General features: G+C 38.8%; 2 protein-coding genes across 20 annotated transcripts in view; one reads left to right on the top strand and one right to left on the bottom strand.

The window, feature by feature from the left end:
- The window catches only part of FIP1L1 (factor interacting with PAPOLA and CPSF1), a 36,904-nt gene extending 27,073 nt beyond the window's left edge, over positions 1 to 9,831 (top strand). For 5 of the 10 annotated variants that reach the window (XM_064418167.1, XM_064418159.1, XM_064418158.1 and 2 more), the window contains 4 exons: positions 3,141 to 3,230; positions 4,167 to 4,392; positions 8,636 to 8,773; positions 9,507 to 9,831. In XM_064418167.1, the coding sequence (XP_064274237.1) occupies positions 3,141 to 3,230; positions 4,167 to 4,392; positions 8,636 to 8,773; positions 9,507 to 9,654 (602 nt within the window). In that variant the 3' untranslated portion in view covers positions 9,655 to 9,831. The remainder of the gene's footprint in view (positions 1 to 3,140; positions 3,231 to 4,166; positions 4,393 to 8,635; positions 8,774 to 9,506) is intronic. The other 5 variants (XM_064418164.1, XM_064418168.1, XM_064418166.1 and 2 more) reach the window with 3 other exon arrangements.
- A 733-nt stretch (positions 9,832 to 10,564) lies between these two features.
- The window catches only part of LNX1 (ligand of numb-protein X 1), a 120,773-nt gene continuing 113,118 nt past the window's right edge, over positions 10,565 to 18,219 (bottom strand). For all 10 annotated transcript variants that reach the window (XM_064418153.1, XM_064418149.1, XM_064418147.1 and 7 more), the window contains 2 exons: positions 12,402 to 12,560; positions 10,565 to 11,421 (listed from right to left, as the gene is read on the bottom strand). In XM_064418153.1, coding sequence (XP_064274223.1) covers positions 11,286 to 11,421; positions 12,402 to 12,560 — 295 coding nt within the window. In that variant the 3' untranslated portion in view covers positions 10,565 to 11,285. The remainder of the gene's footprint in view (positions 11,422 to 12,401; positions 12,561 to 18,219) is intronic.

Raw genomic sequence — 18,219 nt, 5'->3', positions numbered from 1 at the left:
GTTCCAGCTCTCTAATAATTTTTCATGGCCCTCCTCTGGACCTGCTCTAACATATCTTTGTTGTACTGGGGTCCCAAGAGCTGGATGCAGTGCTCCAGGTGGGGTCTCACAAGGGCACACAAAGAATCACCTCCCTCTAGCTGCTGGCCACTCTTCCTTTTGATGCAGCTAGGATACGAGTGGCTTCCTGGGCTGCAAACTCACACTGCTGGCACGTGTCTAATTTTTGCCCACCAGTATCCCCAAGCCCTTCTCTGCAGAGTTGCTTTGAATCAGTTCATCACCAGTTTGCACCAACATTGAGGACTGCCCTCACCCAGGTGCAGGACCTTGCATGTTGCCAGTCACTACCTCTGCCTTCAGTACATCTGCCATCCTGCCCCCATGCCTAGTGCCTTTTTTTCAACTCAATTCTGTTGCCTTGCTCCTTTGAACCCTAGCTGGTGAGAGGAGAAATTGTAGGGAAAGTTTTGTCTGTTTCTGAGATGTGTGATGTTCAGCACAGATCAAATATTCAGCAAATCTTTCTCAGATGTTCCAAAGTCTTAAGCATGGGTATACCAAATGGCATTTTGTACTGGCTTGCAGTTTCTTGTAGTTGTAGCAGTTCATGGAGTAACAAGCAGTACTTTGTTGACATTGTAAAGATCCTCATGCAAATGTTTGCTTTCATGCATTGGAAGCTTGTTATGTTTTCAAGAATTCTTGAAAAAGAATTAATAAACATCAGCTTTACACTTTAGACTTCTTTTTTAGCAGTAATTTAATTGTGCTTTAGCAAAAAGGTAGACCCTGATATGTACAACTAAAGCCATGCAGAGTATCTTAAGGAAAGCAGTCTTACTACCACATACTAAAGTGTGTATATGGCATCTGTTACATAGTCTCCAGTGTAGAATATTTTTCACTTTGGTGTCTCTTTTGTTAAAATTTTATATTCTGTCAAATATTGTCAGGGACATAAGAATATTTTCAAGTTTTGTGTTGACCTTTAGAGATGATGGCATGCTTGTTGCAGCATCAGTTCTGAAGGATGACTGTTATCTTGATCATACCAACATTGAATTTTAACTTCTTCAGCAAGATGAAAATATTGTTTGCCTTTATATGATTATGGAGACCAAGAAGAACAGTCCACTCCTATCTTCCCAGTGTGCTTCCAGTGTACCTTGTATCCCTATTGCAGCAAAAGCTTTCATATTTGCTGCACAAAGCAATTGTCTGTCTCAAAGCTGTCTGTGTCACAGGGATTTTTGAATCTGTAGAGACTCAGTGGCATTTTATCACTGTTGCACATCTTTTAGTGAAAAATGTTTTCCTAGTGAGCATCATACTGTCACAGTCCCTGTTGTGCAGTGTGATCACTGGTCAGTGTTTAACAGTGCTCTCTGTGAATCAGGACTTGGGGACATTGAGAGCTCCACAGCGCACAGGGTACAGATATCACTGTGATTTACAGTCACTGAGTATATTTATTTAATAGTTGCTTTGGATGATAGCACTGAATCTCCAACCTGTTGTCTTCTTCGACAGTCTGTGCATTTCCTAGCTTTGTCAAAATTGCAGGGGAAGATATGCAAATGGAACACATTGCAAAAAGTACCAGTCTTGATTAAGGTACTAGCCCTTCTTCTGCCTATTCAAATTCCTCAGCTCATGCTTGGATGTGTCTTCTCTTGTTGTCAGTTGGGCTTCCAATTGCAGACCCATTAGGAGGGTTACATAGTAAAGTAATATCTTAACTTATAAGATACTTCAAGAATGGCTGTTTTGTTTTTGTGCTCTTCCACCACATCAATGTGGTTTAGTCCACTTGCACTTAAATTCTTCACAGTTCAGTGCTACCTCTGCCATCATACCTTTGGCTTTGCTTGAGCTGCATTTGATCAGCCACTGAAGCACCTTCCATCATATGCTTGTTTGTTTTTTCCTCAGGTAGTTCTCTGGTCTGTGCTATAAATGTTCTTTAAATTTTAGGAACTTGCAAGACAGTTAACATTACAGAAACAGTTAAGAGTCAGTATTTTTTGAAGCACAAGCAAGAAACATTAAATAGTTTGCTTTATGCCATGAAGCTTTAAGTTTTTTAAGTATCTCCAAAACTGGGCTCATGTCTCTAAAACTCGTAATTATTCAAAGCTCTCTTCCTGTTTTAAAAATAAAATCAGACTTAAATTTTTGAAGCGTCTTCCTTCTTGTAGAAATTATTGGAATAATCCATGTAGAAATAACAGAAGTGACAAATCATTGCATTCAATGCAGTAAAAACAGAACACCAGTTCATACTAGAAAGTAAGCTTCTTGTATGTTGTGAATAATTTCTGGTGAAAATCTAGATATAAAAATGTGTGGTGTGTCAAATTACTGTTTTATCTCCTGTTACTGGGGAGACATACTTCTGTCTGATGAGAATTACTCAAGATGTGATGGAGTATCCCAAAATTTATTGTAAAAGTCTGTGCTACCATTAATAATTGGTTTGTAGTATACATTTAAAGTTGAGTTTAAGTTTAAACTTTAGATCAGAATACACTGACAGCCAGTGTCTCATGTACCGTACGTGTGTTGTTGACATAGTGGCAAGTCAAGGAAATTAGCAGTCTTTTAAGTCCAGCTGGTTTTTCTGCTATTTCTGGCTGCTTTCCTTCAACGACTTTCAGGTCTTGGCAGCATAATGAGCAGCATAATATTGTATTAGGACATTTTTATCTGTTAACCCTTCATTTTGCTTGTAGACCTGAAGTTAAACAGTGTCAAGCATTTTATTAGAGGCAAAACCTTGTATAAATGCTTTTTTAAGGAATTATAATACTTTTCATTGCAAATGTATTTTAACAATGAAGTGTTTTTTCATGCTCCACTGCCTGCTCTAAAGGTCTTTTGTATTCCTCCTCTGGATGCTTGGCAAACTGCTGTCTTAAGCTTCTGCCAAAGCTTTCTGGGGCAGGCATACCCCAGACGTTACAGGCAAGGCAGTCTGAACATAGCTGTCAGCAGAAGACACTGGTTTTATAATTGAACAGTATTAAATACAGCACCAGTAACACACTTTTCATTGTTTAGTAGATATTTATGTTAATTGTACTGTTAATCTCTTTGTGACACCAGGAAGTCAATTAAATATTGTTCTCATATTATAGATGATGAAGTGGAGCTCAAAACAAACGATTTATTGAAAGTTAGGAAAGCTAGCAAGGCAGATAAGCAGAAAGGGAGAAGTCCTCAGTACTGTAAGTCCGCTAGAGAGTGCTGTTTCCAGCTAAATACTCAGCCCTTGTTTTTCCTTTACAGGATGCGTTCACGGGACTTCTGGCGAGGGAGGGCAGGACAGAACAATTGGGGCATTAAAAACAGCAGTTCTGTATTACACTGAAGTTGGCAAAAAGCAGTGGAGAAGCATTCCTTCTCCCCACTGCTAGCTATCTAAAAAAGGTTGGGAGACTGTGTTAAGACTTCCTTCTTAACATCTTAACATGTCACTTCTAGAGTAAGACTATGCTTGATTTTCTTAAACTGTTACATTTTCGTGGTATTAGTGTTTGTGCTGAGCATTCATAAATGTTATCTTACAGAGCACAAGTGGGAGCATTGTTTCTTCTCCCCAGAGTGAATTTATTTCTTAAGCCCCTTTTACATCTGTAATCAGAAAAGTATGACAAAGCATAGTATAGAATATAAATGGGTGAATGAGAAGTTCATAGCTAACATTACATTTTAAATACAATGATTTTGAAGTACAAGAGATAAAAATAATAGTATTTAACTCCAAGGCTGGAAGTGTCCTTTTTCTGAACTATATTTTCAGAGCTCCTGAGTTGCAAAGGCAGTTTTGTTTTCTGGTTGTTTTTGTTTTGTTGTTCCCCAAAAATAAAGCCATATGACCACATAGATTCTTTGAGCAAGTATTTGCACAATTTCTTTTTCCCCAAAAGTGTTTAGACAGTCTTCGGGGTACGTACCCTGGTTCTGTATATGGTCATAAGAAGTATTTAAATGCCAGAAGCTTTTGTAATAATTATGGAAAAAATGCAGTCTTTACTTAGCACTAAGTGGAAGGGGAAGTTTAAAAAATGTAATTGGAGGAAACTGACAAATGTGTTTTCATGCATTAGTTTCCATATGACATTTGATTTTGTTCTTTCTAATAACTACATCTCTTTCTTTAGTCACCTTTCCACACCCTGCAGGTTCTGCACCCTCATGGTCTAGTCTTCTGGACACCAGCAAACAGTGGGATTACTATGCACGAAGAGAGAAGGACAGGGAACGTGAGAGAGAGAGATCCCGAGATCGGGATCGCGACCGGGACCGGGACCGAGACAGAGATCGAGACCGTACCAGAGACAGGGAAAGGGACCGAGATCACAGTCCGTCTTCAAGTGCGTTCAACAGGTCAGTGCACTGTCTGAACGAGCTGTAACTGCTCAAAACCCTTGTCTCTGTTAAACAGGGTACTTAACATTCAAATTCAGTGTTCTGCTGCATAGCCCAAAGAGCGGGGTGATGTTGCTTCCTCACCTTCACCCTTTTCCTTTGGAAACTATAATTCTAAATTTCCACATGGAAAACAGAAGCAGAAAAAAAGGACAGTATACATCCAAATTGGTCATAGAGCTTTACAGATTAAAGGTGATTTAAGTCTTGAGAGTATCTGAAATATTCATCTCTTTTTGACATCAGTAGGTCTAGAAAAAAATCTACAGAAAAATCTATAGAAATACTAAATGAATTTTAGTTGTCAATTTGGTACTAAGAGCAACGTGTTGCAACATTTGACCTTGATTAATGGTATTAAATACCTGCTAAAATGGTTAATATGGTTGTCAAAAATGGCTGGATAATAATCTCTCTTATTTAAAACTATTATTTCAAGGTCAAGAACTTTAATTTTGATTTAGATGATGAAAATCATGTCAGATAAATGTATTCAGCATTCTAATAGCTTTTTTTAAAAAGCTGCAACTGTTCTGTGGTTCATATGCTCAAATACAAAACATTTACTATTGAGCTCACTGTGACTTCAGAGAACAGAAGTCTATTGGTTAGCCAGATTTTTCTAAATTTCCTCTGCTTGTTATTTGCTAAGCTTTTTGGGGTAAATATCTGATGCTTTTCTCAGTGTTCATTATTAAGTTTAAATTTTTGCAGAATATATATGTCAGCTGTTAGGCAGATTGTTTTTACTAATGACTTTAAGCTAGAGAGTCAACATTACTGCGGTTGAGAGATGACATTTTTGCATGATGATTGTTAGCTGAAGACCCAAACTGGGTGCATGCTGGGGAGTTTTCCACGCGTGCTGGTGTGGTGGTGATGTCCTCTCCTGTGGGCATGTGCTTCGTTCCAGGGTCAGTGTCTGAGGGCTGAAGACCTATCTAAACATCTGTTTCTCAGACAGCTTGATTGAAGGCCAGAAAGAGCCCTGGTCATTCAAGGGTGCTTGAAATGAACCTTAATAGCTTCCAGGCCTCAAGAAATCTCTGTGCTGCTGCCAGAGTTATCTGTAAAGGAGGGGGAAGAGCAGGCCTTGACTTTTTTATGTGACTAAATTATCCACCATCTGTAGCAAAGCTGTTGCCACATGGCTGTATAAGAAAATGGGAGGCCCTTAACTGGGATAAGTTGGTTTGGGAATCACAGAAGAGGTGTGAGAAGCTTAAGAAAGAACATGAAGATATAATGTTTCTTAAGAAGGTTTATTTTTAATTCTGTGCATTTATGAAAATAAAATGAATGGAACTTTGAGGAAGAGAACGTGAACTATTTTAGAGACTGCACAGATTTATAGCTTTTATTTATATTCCCTTTGTTTAAACTTTGATCAAGTGGTACATTGGTGGGGTTTGTAGTAAGCATCAGGTTTAGCATTTTACTGCTCAGAAATTACGATTTTCAATGCTTTTAGCAGTTCTTTTCCAGATGAAGAGCATGTGTTTTTGTTATAACATTTCTTAAAATTATAGAAAAATAGGATTATTTTTATTCTATTATAACCAAAACGTGGTTTAAAAAATGAACTTTCAGCTGTCTTTATATTCTGTTGTGCTTTTACCCTGCTATCCTCAGAGAAAAGTCTGCATTTTTACAATGCATCTCACTCTGCCCCCTTGAGAAGATGCCATTATTTTTGGACTGTTTCCCTTCTGCAAAGGTTGGGACTTTATTTTGTTTGGTTGGGGTTTTTTGTTTTGTTTTTATTCTGGTAGTTTCAAGTCAATTAGTTACCACTAAAAATGCAGACATTGGAATTTGATTGATATGTTACTGTATTGTTGTTCTTCCTTAGCAATTTGAAAAATTAAAAAAAAAAAACCAAACCAGAAAAACAAACCCCAGCAACTGTGTTCCTGAGGTCCTGGAACTTAATAATCTCATGCAGAAGAGCAGATGAGGGTCTGCCTGGCTGGATTGCAGCTTTACATGATTTGGTGTCCTGGTGGTCAGCAAACTGAATGAGACTCCACGACCAATGTGCAATAAAGGTCAAAAACATTGAGCAGCTTTAGAGTGTTCCTGAAAGCTCCCAGTACACTGGTCTTGGCAAACTGATTTTTTGCTTTACTTAGAGAAGTTGTTTATTTTCATCAGACACACTTACAAGCTGTCATGGTTCTTTAGTAGTTTGCCAAAATAAGGTTTAAAAGGAGTATCAGTCATATTTTTAACCTTTTCTAGAGTGTTTTAAAATAATTGGGTGACAGAACAAATGCAGAGTGTGAGTTACCATTAAGGGCTTTGGGTCTCATCTTTGAGACCAAGCCATAAGTCTGCAAGTAGCCATCCTATTTCTCATGGCAAGCTTATCAGAAGTTAGTGGTAGGCATTCAGATTTTAACTATTTAATACTGATCATCAAAATATTAGTTTTGTGAAGCAATATCAGATATGGGAGGAAACTGCAGTTGCACAGAGAGGCTGGGGAGGCTCCATCCGTGGAGATATCCTGAAGGTGTCTGGACATGGTACTGGTCAGCTGGTCCTGATGGCCCTGCTTCAGCTGGGGTTTGGTCCTGATGACCTCCACTCATGCCTTCCAACCTCAGTTTTTGTGCCATTTGATCACAAATGTACTTTTCAGGATTCGATCAGCTTACTCTCCGGTCTGAGGTTACAAATGCATTACAAAATCAATGAAGTTGTATTAGTGGCAAATCATAATTTTGAGTTCAGTAGATGTAGCTGTAGTTTTCCTGGTTTTGATGTTTGAATGTTTTTCATGTCCCTTAGAAAAGCAGAATTTTCTATGGGATGGTTAATGCTTCTCCACAGTGTCTTAAATTACTAATTACTGGCATTTGCTTAATGATGTAATCATACAGAGTTTCATAAAAAGACTAGTGCTGTTGCTTCAGGTGTTCCTCTTTTTCACTGAGTTTTCATGCATAGCTGTAATAATCATTAATGTAATATCCTCACTTGGGAATTGGCCAGAGGATCTAAGTTGTGGCAGATAAAATGGGGTTGATCTCAGTTTCTCACTGCTCCAGGACATGAGAAATCTCATTAGACTTGAGCTTTCTCCCTGTGTGATCTGTCTGATCCGTTCTGCTGCTGCAGGAACCTCAGGAAGATACTTTCTTTCGTGGTAAATGTTGGCAGAGACAGAAACACTTGCCTGTCTTTAGGTCCACAGTATCTAAATTGTTACTGATTTTACTTTTTTAGAAAGACTGGTTACATTGTGCCTTTCTTTAGGACTTGGTGGGGATCTCCCAAACTATGGCTAGAGAAGGCTTCATGTGCTATGTTAATAATTACACTAAGTTCATTTGTATTGAAATTGCACAGTTAAATGATGCTGAGTAGCATTTTCTTAGTAGAGAAATTATGAAATGATCATGCCTTTTTAAGCTGTGCTAATTTACCATTGGAGTTGTATTGGTTAACAATGGACAGCGATCTCTTCTTTTCTTTATTTTCTTTTTTTTTTTTTTGTTGTTAGTTTTCTTTTTTTAAAATTTTAGTAAACTCTTAGAACTGCCTTTTTCATCAAGTCAAAATATGAAAATATGTTTTTAAGTAAAGCCTTTGAATTCTTGTCTAACCTCTGATATTTAGGGGTTTTTACCAACATTGTGGCAGGGCAGCATTTCATGGCAATCCAAGAGAGAAGGGGGAGTAGAGACAGCACTGGAGAAAAATTGATTTCAAAAGCAGCCCAAAACATTTGCTATATTTTACTTTTTATGCTTAGTGTTTCCTTTTCTTGAAGCGAGTGTAAGGAAATAGATAACTGTACCAAAATCTAATTTACCCAAATTGTTTAATAGTCCAGAAGTGTGCTGATAAGTGTTGAATGTTTCAAACACTGATCCGAAAACATTACTCAAGTTTATGTAGGATTGTATTTCCTACGCAGTTAGATACAGGTTCAAGCTAACAGCTTGATAACTCCTATATAAACTTAATGAGGCACTGTTGTATTCTTTTTTCTTTTATTTTTAATGAACAATTTCCTTTCAAAACTTCATTAACTGCGCAAGTCTAATGTATAACATGAAGAACTTTATTGTCCTTTAAGCACTGGAACTCATGTAGACACCCAGAAGCAATATTAAGATTTTCCTGACATTTAGCTTGTTATTGTTGAACTCCTTGGTCTCACTGTCCTGAAAATCTCTTCTTTCTGAATCAGTGATGAAGAACGCTACAGATACAGAGACTATGCAGAGAGGGGCTACGACCGCCATAGGACAAGCAGAGAGAAAGAAGACAGACACAGAGACAGGAGACACAGAGAGAAAGAAGAGACTCGACACAAGTCATCTCGAAGGTTTGATTTCTCTTTTTTTAATAGGATATGAAAGACTTGCCCAGTTAAAAAAAAAAAAAAAAAGAAAAAAAGAAGTGAACTTTTTTAAAAGAACCCCAAACAAACAGGAGTTTTGTGGAAAGACTGTAAACACTTGAATGTGCTACTTGGAACAAGTCTGCCATATAAAACATGGACAGACAAGAAGCAATACTGACCCTGGGTAACCTCGTATTGAGTGACAGTCGGTATGTGAACAGAAATTAGGACACTGGGGAAAGAAGGGTAAAAATGGTGAGTCAGAAAGGGATGGAATGAAGCTGACATTCAGCAGCATGAACAGAACAACTCAACAGTCATTCTAAGTAAGTAAAATAATCTTCACAGTCACTTGTTTTACCCGATCCATTTTAAGTTAGAAATAAAAGTTAAGTCCAGAAATTGGGGTTAACTAGAATGTCAAATTATTAAGGAATGCCAATAGGTGCATGACATTGTTAAAAGTATTGCTATTAGAATATGGGTTACAAATGGGGAAAAGCATTCTATTTTTCCCCTAAAAAGTACAGGATGGATAGATAGATGTATGTTCCATTCCAGGAAAAATTCAGTTCTGCGCTGACATCCAAAAACTCTTGAGTTGGGAGCAGATGCCAGTTTTCAAACATGAATGCAGAAGCTGGTTTTTTGGTACTTTTTAATGAAATAGAGCCTGAAGTGTCAAACGTTTGAGGCATGTTTTCTCTCTATTTAGTAACAGCAGACGTCGTCACGACAGTGAAGAAGGGGATAGCCACAGAAGGCACAAACACAAGAAGTCCAAAAGAAGCAAAGAAGGAAAAGAAGCCAGTGGTGAACCTGCTCCTGAACAGGAAAACACTGAAGCTGCCCCTGTGGAATAGGCTTGTGTGATTTTTTTTGCCTACTTGCATATATATTAGTGCCAGAAATAGATTACTATAAATCTTGTTATTTTTCTGGGAATTATAATAATTTGCTCTTAATCTTGTTCTGTTAGTTTGAAATCAAAGGTTACTTTGGTTTTTTTTGAAAATAAAAGAACGAATTTTTCATGTTAAGATTCTTGGACTGACTTTGTCTTTTAAGAAACAGTGAAACAGTGAAAAAACATCTTACATCTAGAGGCTTATGCTCTTACAATATAAGTAGGGCTTAAATTCTTTGTATTAATTGTCTCCTTTTTTCATAAGCCAACGGGAAGGTCATTCTTTCACTGACTTTAGAAACAGTGTGCATTCATTTTTTTATATACCCAACATCTGGAACAGTGTGGGTTTAGCATAGCTTTTGGAGCCATTTTTGGAAAGGTCGTCCTTTACTACAGGGACACACAGGAACTGCAGGCTCTTCAGAAGCCTTCTAATAATGTGAAGCAAAAAAAAACCTAGGGAGAGTGGGAAAGGTGCCGATTGTTCTTAGTTGAATGGAACACTGAGCATGGTGATGATACACTTGGTAATTATGTCTGGTTTGTGTGGGTGCATGAGGATGAATTAAGCTGGATAATCATCCCTGCTGCTTTTCAGTGGCTTAAGAGAGAGAGTTCATTTTAGTTTTTGTTCTGGGGGAACAGCTGCCCTTAACATGATAAAGATTAACAAACATATCCTCTTCCCACTGCAAGCTTGTGAGATAAAAACAAGACTGTGGAACATGAGTAATTTGCAGAGAAAGACAAAGGACTATTTTAAAAGACATAAGACCATCATCACTTTCAGATATACTTCATGCAGAACAGTATCAAGTGTGATTGATAAGGCAGTCCCACAAAAATTTTACTGCTATTCAAAAGACTTACTTGATGGCCTTAGCAGGGTGCAGTGTATTTCCTTAAAAGTAATATTCTATATAAAAATTCCAGATTTAATATTATTAATCAGAACAAACCAGGGAATCGAGGTAATCTGGTTTTGGATGAAAATAATGTCTGTACAAGTACACAGTTACAATTATTTTTAATTGTTTTAGAAATTTCATTCACAGTTTTACAGACTAACAAACAGTACTTGAAAGTCTTGAAAATACCAGCTTCATGCTGACCATGAAAAGGTACACATAATCAAAGTGCTATTAATGTGTTGGATAAAAACCTTCACCTGATTATTGCAACTAGAAAAATTGCAAGAGATATTTCCATAAGTTATTCAAGGTTTTCTTTTTGTAAATCAAAATAAAGTGGGTGAGCAGAAGCTGTTGCACCTTAAATTTCATTATTATTATATAACGCATTAAATAGATATATAGGTATGTATAAAAAAACAACAAAAAACCCTTAAGAACACAGGGAAGGAAGGACTTAAGTCTGTAGCTTGGATCACTCTGAAGTGATTTTCTGACGAGTGTCACTGTTTTGCCTAAACTTGACTTTTCTTGACATGCAGGTTGAAATTTCACAAACCTTTTCTTTATAAATACATACTTTACTCCCCAAAAAAGCAAAGACTGGTGTTCATTTTTTTTAAATGTTTTCCCCATCTTAAGATACTTGTCATACTCTCCATGAAGACTTGTTTTATAAAAATGTGCCAGGCCAGGACACAATTGTGAGAGTAATTTTTCCTTTCAGTTCTTTGAGCATCCTTGCCAAGCAGGCATGCATCATTCCTGATGTGTTCCTGCCATTGACAGCAAGGAGGATGTCACCGCATCTGAAAAAATAAATGCAAGACAACAATTAAACAAGATGACTTCCTAAATGTTTTCAAATGCCAAAGCACACCTTTAAGCTGGGGGAAGGGGTAGAAATGAGTATTATGGTTTCTTCTCTGGCTAACTGTTGTTCATGAATGTGGGAATAAAGCACATGAAAATACTTCACTTGTTTGGGTTTCTTACAAATATATAATTAATGAGACGTATTTGAAAGAAAACATGATATAGTTCATTCTGATGAATCATAGAAGGGCTTCAGTTGAAGGGACTTCAAAGATAATCCAGTTCCAATCCTTGCTCTGGCCAGGGACACATTCTACTAGACCAGGTTGCTCAAAGCCCAAGCCAACCTGTCCTTGAATAAGGAGAAAGAATGCACAACTCTGGGCAACCTGTTCCAGTGTTTCACCACCCTCATATTAAATAATTTCTTTTTGATATCTATCTAAAACTACTGTCTTTCAGTTTAAAGCCATTGTCCCCTGTCCTAGCGCTACATACCCGTGTAAAAAGTCCCTTTCCAGCTTTAGATACTAGAATGGTCCGTGTTCTGAACAACTGTACCTTTTAAGCCTTGTTAATTGATGTAAGTTTGTGCCATGATTGTGCATTTACTCTCTTCAAGTGTGTTGGTGTTTGCAGGGAAGGTGTTTGGTTGGGGTCTTTAGAACTGAAGATGTGGGAAATCTCTGTGCTGGCATGCTTTGTACCACCCCAGAGATCAAACTGACTTCTTTTAACTTACATACTAGTAGATTGCTAGACATCTGAAAACATTCTGCTATGAAGGCAGATCTGTTAAATTTCAGGACACTTGTGTCCTGTTTTCATATCTCCCAGAGTTACTTCTGTATCAGTGAGTCCTTCCCCCATCCCTGCCACAGCCTTAATGAAAACATGTTTTTTAAAAACTCCCACAAGTTAACCAGAAGAAGAACTTACTTAAATGCTACTTTTTTAATATAGTAATCATTACCTAATTCTGCCATCATTATATGCTGGTGTTCCCCCAACAATGGATTTGATAAAGAATGGTTTGTTCCCAGTATGTTCTTCATAACCTCCTACGATGCTGAAGCCAAGACTTCCAGATGTATTTCTTCGTAATACAATTTCTTTGCAGCTGTACAAATATCTGAAATAAACCAGTTTAATTAAATGTCTTAACTTTAGATTCTGATGAACCACTAATAATGACTCTGCCTTTTCATGAACCCATACACTGTTTTTTGAAGTAGTGCCATATTTCCACTGTATTAAGCACCTACACTTCTGTTCTTGTAGTACTGCTTTCCTGTTACAACCAGATAACCAGTTATCCCAAAAGTAAAATTAGTCTTGGGCTTAAGCATTAAATAAGTTTATTTTATAGGGTAGGAATTATGCAAATACTCTGGTTGATGTGATGGAGAAAAGCACTTAAGCCTGGATTTAATGTTTGTAAATCAGCAACTCAAAAAGCTGTATTTCTTCTACCTTGTACACCCCAATGACTTATCTTCCAGATATGAGCCTGTTTGTGATTAATTATGTCAAAGTGCTCAGGCACTTACTACTGACTACTGTGGTGCATGTCAAAGTGTAATAATTTTAAGGCCAATGGAACGAACTACAAAAATGACAGATTACACAAAGACAAAATTGGTAGAATTAGGGATCCTGAGCTTTTCTTTTTGAGTAACCTGATAAGTCACAGCATGGAAGATGAGAGAAACTTATCCATGTGAGTTGGTGCTTTGGAGTACTGAGTCTGCTCTTAAGAAGATAGCTTGTCCTTACTGTAATAATTAATACAAGATTTTGTAGTAAGAGAACTAAAATCTGCTTCTCCCTCCATTTGTCTTTTGAATGTATTTTATGATACTGTTATGCTCATCAAAGCCTAGGTTCCCAAACTAGGAATAGCGCAAAACTAAGAATAATGTTACTAGCCTCTTAAATGTTGCCTAATGCTCTGAGTACATTAATTTGTTTCCTTTTTTTTTTAAATGAAATTAGTTCCATTTGTTAGTAAGTGATAAAAATTTCTGTCCATAGTACATTACCATCTTATCATCAGTGGTGTCCCCAGGAAGGATTGAAATTTCTGAATGACTAAAAATATATTTGCTACTCCAAATCTTAAAATATAGGCTGACCTACAGCAGGCAACTGTTACAAGCTCTATTCAGAGACTTTTTAGGTTTCTAAGAAGCACCTGACACTTCTATAGGGGGATAAATAGCCTTTATGTTAAAGACTGATATGCCTAGTTTTAAAAATTGTGTTTTAAATAGTGCATTTGCTGTCTTTCACAGCAGTAACACTAGATTAGTCCCCCAGGGCCTACAAATATTCACCTGCTGCCAGGATGGTAGGTATGTAATATTTGCACAGGAATTCACTGGTTGCTAATGTAAGAAACAGGTGACATTTGCTTCTTCCTCAGCAGCCAGGCATTATTACTTTACCATCCGTGGATTTCTTCAATGTGCAAAATCACTTAAAGCCTCTATGTTTAATGGTACTTATCAAGGTCATGACCAAGCAGTGCCAGGATTCAGCCCTTCGTGCTGTAATTCAGTGTTGATGTTGGGGCAGAGGTCTCTGCTGCCTGTGCTACACTCACTGTCTTAAGGAGCACATTCCTGAAATCAGCTAAATCCTAATGCCAGAGAAAAGTAGTAGGCAAGCAGGTAAGGACAAGAGGATGAAAGGCAGTGAAGCCAAACACACCAAACACAGAATGTGCGTTCTCTGCGTGCAATCTATAAAGCTATTAGTTGCATGGTCTCCATCAGTCCAGAAAGCATAAATATATATTTGCTGTCAAAGTGTATGATAAATTTAAGTACAATAGACACAGCATAATAGCATTGGGATTGTTCTCTCGCCAGAGCAGAGAAAACACAGAAAAACCAAGGAACAGCAGAGAGCAACCACTCTGTTGTGACTCCAAGCCCCCGCTTTGCCTTTTGCCTCACCAAAGGGACTGGGTGTAACCTGCTCTGACAAGAATGCAGCGGAGACATGGAAGTCAGGAGAAGAGGTGCTGGTGTGATGGTCAGTTTGGGAAACCCCCTTTTGTCCCCTTTTCACAAAACATTGACTTGCTTGTCTTCTTGGGTTCCCCATACCCAAATTGGTAATTAAATGTTTTCAGTTATGAAAGCCAAGTCTGCTTTGGCCATGACATAATGAGTGAGGGATTTCCCTGTCGATTGACCAATAAGTTTACTCACTCTTCTCCTTTTCACTCACCTGCTGTGGGTGTTGGTGCAGGCAGGTCCAACCCATCATGACAGCCTTAGCTAGAGACTGACTCTTAAAAGAATAGGAATGTCTAGAATGTGTTTATGCCTTTAATTCGACCTTTTCTAATCTCCATCCTGTGGGACAGAGGTACAAGCATGACAGTGCATCAGTGCTGTTCAGCACTGTCACAGCTGTGAAAAACACTGGCAGGCAAAGCTGAGCTCTATGGAATGCAGGTACTGCTTGCTCCAAAGAGTTCAGTGCCTAAGCAGAGATGCCTGCTCTGCCTAAGCAAAGAGCAGCCCAAAGGGAGTCCATTCTTTTAGGGCTGTTTAATCATAAAGACAAGCTACAAAGTACCATAGAGAAAAGATAAAACTATATGAAAGTGCTTAGTGTGTTTGAGTAGCTCATGTTTCTGTGATAATGAAAGCCCCAGTCTGGGTGTTTTACCCAGTCAAAACATAACCCACTAAACCATACCCATATCCCACTAAACTGCAACTGGTCTGAAGAGAACCATCTCCTTGGAAGACAGCAGCTCACAATCTTCAGCCTTTATCACTAAATACTCCAGAAGATGAGGATAAGGAATAATTTTTGTGTGACCCTGCCTCAGATACAAGATTTGGGGGTATACAGTGTCTAGCCACAGGGTCCTATCTTGAGCAATACTACAACTAAGCATCAGTTACTGATGCATGAGGAATTTGTAAGTGCCTGTTTTCAAGTAGTTAAATGTGCAATTCCCTGCTGATTTTCATAAAGCACAAGTAGTCTTATGCTCTAGGAATGAAAACCAGCCCAACTGCAGGAGGATTTCAGCACTAACAGCTATGAAAAGGATAACTCCCTCCTCCCTCCCCATTACAGTATACAAATGGCAGCCAAGTAAGTAATCTTTAAGAATTGTTTCCACCAGCGTCCTACAGCCCAGAATGAGTTACTTTGGAGGTGTTTCTATCCTAATTTCTTGTTTTACAACTTGTTCTACCCCAGGTTTGCAGAATGACTTTGGCCACCTTGTCTCTTTCTCATCTCACTTTACAGATGAAGAAAAGCACTTCTGTGAAGTACTAATGTTTGTAAATGTTATGACAGGACGATCTAGAAAGTATTCTAAGTACTAGCTGAGGGAAGGAAATGTGAGGAGAGCAAAGAAAGGAGAGCAGGAAAACAAGCAAGGGTAAAAGCAGCATCACAGAGTTGGGGAAATGCTCTTCGCCAGCTGTTCCCCGTTATTTCCTTTGTGCATGCTTCACAACAACATGTCCCTCTACCAATAAAGGAGTTCTGTCTTCCTAAACAACAAACAATTAAATTAGCTATCCTGAAATAAGGCTTGGGGCGAGAATGCTTAAGGCCCTGCATCACTGTTTCCTCCCGCCGCCCAGCCCGCAGCCCCGCCGCTTGCGTGCAGGCCAAGTTTTGACAGATGTCAGATGCACATGTGCACGTATTTTATAACCACCACATATTGGATCGTACTACAGAAAGGACAGAGGAGCTGTTTATGTATTATTAAGCCATACAAAAGTGAAAAAGCCTAATTCTAAGATCTCGCAACAAAAGGACAAAATTTAAGTGAGATCCACAAATGCTAAATTAGCAAGATGGCTTTTCCAAGTCTTTGAGCTTTGGTACAAGGGATCAGATAACTTGTCTGATTCTGCTGCTACCATGCAGAAAAATGATATAATTCCCTAATTCTCAATATTTGTGTCTCTTGTCTGTACCCATCTCTGTAATATGCATGCAGTCCCTGGGAAATGAAGAGTTCTGTTCTAGTATTGAAAATCAGGTATTTACAGTAAGCTACTTTGAATCTTGTAACTATTATTAATGTTAGCCTGTTTTGTACTTCATTGGTCATGGACAGAAGTCTGTAGACATGCGCTAGTGTTTAGTTCAACTCAGCACATTTTATGGTACCATTCACAGGATTTTCCTCAAAATTTCATGGATTTGGAACAAAGAAGGAAAGACCTTCTGTCCCCTCAGTTTCCTGAGCCTGAACATCCCACTCTAAATTGCGAGGTCAAGCTGCCTCTGAACACACCACCTTGCTTGCTGTGAACAGATATACACACACTGCACTACCAGGGCTTGTCTTGAGCCACATCTTTCTCTTCTCAAAAGAATTTAATAATCTACTATCTAGCTTCCTCTTTTTTAAACCATGCCTGTTCCTGGCCTACCAGTTTTACTGCCTTTTCTATTTGTTCAATTTGTCTGATTGCCCATCTTCCCAAGTACTTTGCATGATCCTGCATAATAATGATTTTGACACTTCTGCTTTCCCATTAGCTGTGCCAAACATTCTTAGACTCACATATCTTGGAACAGTCCTTCTAGTAAATTGTTTTAATTAAAGTAGGTGATTCTTCAACATTTTGCCCCATAACTGCCCTTCAGGCACTTTTTTCAAGATGGACCTGTCAGACAACTATTTAGACAGAATATCATTTTCTCTAACAGCCTGGAAAATATCACGAGACTGCTGACAATATCTTGGGACCTAGTGAGATGTGATCCTTGCCAAAAGCAAACTGAAAGCCAGAGAAAGGTTAAATGCTCAACCTGGAGCACAATGAGTTAACACGATACACATCCTGGTGACAGAACTTGTTGAAGGACTTTCAGACATCTGACGTGGGCCCTGGAGAATCAGAACAATAAGTGAGTGAGCACAATTATGCTTGGGAAGACTGAAGGGTCTGCTAATACCTAGTGAGCAATCCCAAACCTGATCCTCTTGTGCCCCTTGTCAGCCAATCAGCTCCAGTAAGAAAACAGAGCACCTTTGTTACTGTCACATCTAAGGCACATTGGTCCCTGTCCCAGGCGCTAGTCTGATGTCCAGAGCAACGTCCCCACTCAGCATACCAATGTCCCCATGTCTCTTTGAAGGAGAAGGGCCATGCTGTGCTCTGTGCACGGCCTCACAGCTGGGGATAGAGTTACAATGAGCTCTTGTCTTCAGCCTCGCTGACACTGGGGCTGATTTTCCTTCAGACGAAAAGAGCTGGAATGCCTTCACACATGCAGCCTTCAGAGGAGGAAGGCTAAAGTGAACTCAGAAACTGTTTCTAAAACAGGAAAACTCATTTTGCTGCCAAACTGCAAAGTGGAACTGACTGATGTGAACTCTGAGTGCAAGCCTGCAGTACTGTGGAGCTCTGTCCTTCAGGTCCTCTACCATGCTAAGGTACTGGGAACTTCAGGCAGCTGTGAGTAGAAGATGATGACCAGGCAGCTCCAAGAAGGGCTGGCATAGGCAGGGTGGGATTGTTTCAGTCCATCTAGCAATGGATGGTGATAGAAGGCAAGACTCAGCACTGCAGACTGCAGCATCTATAAGGCCTCTGGTCTGTTGCTGTCTCTTCACTGAGAGCATTACCCGTTCTCTGGTACCTTCACCGTGGTGCTGGTCAAGCTCAGGAGTGCAGAAGTTAGCAGGAATGAGGATCTCCTTGGGCCTGCCTGTCTTCAGAGACTGAGTGAGGAAAATTTACCATTGCCTGGGGTAGCAAGTTAAGTACCATTTATTGCATTTTCTT

The sequence above is a fragment of the Passer domesticus genome, chromosome 4, assembly GCF_036417665.1.
Source record: "Passer domesticus isolate bPasDom1 chromosome 4, bPasDom1.hap1, whole genome shotgun sequence".
In the NCBI taxonomy this organism is placed as follows: Eukaryota; Metazoa; Chordata; class Aves; order Passeriformes; family Passeridae; genus Passer; species Passer domesticus.
This window is presented reverse-complemented; position numbering and strand designations above follow the sequence as displayed.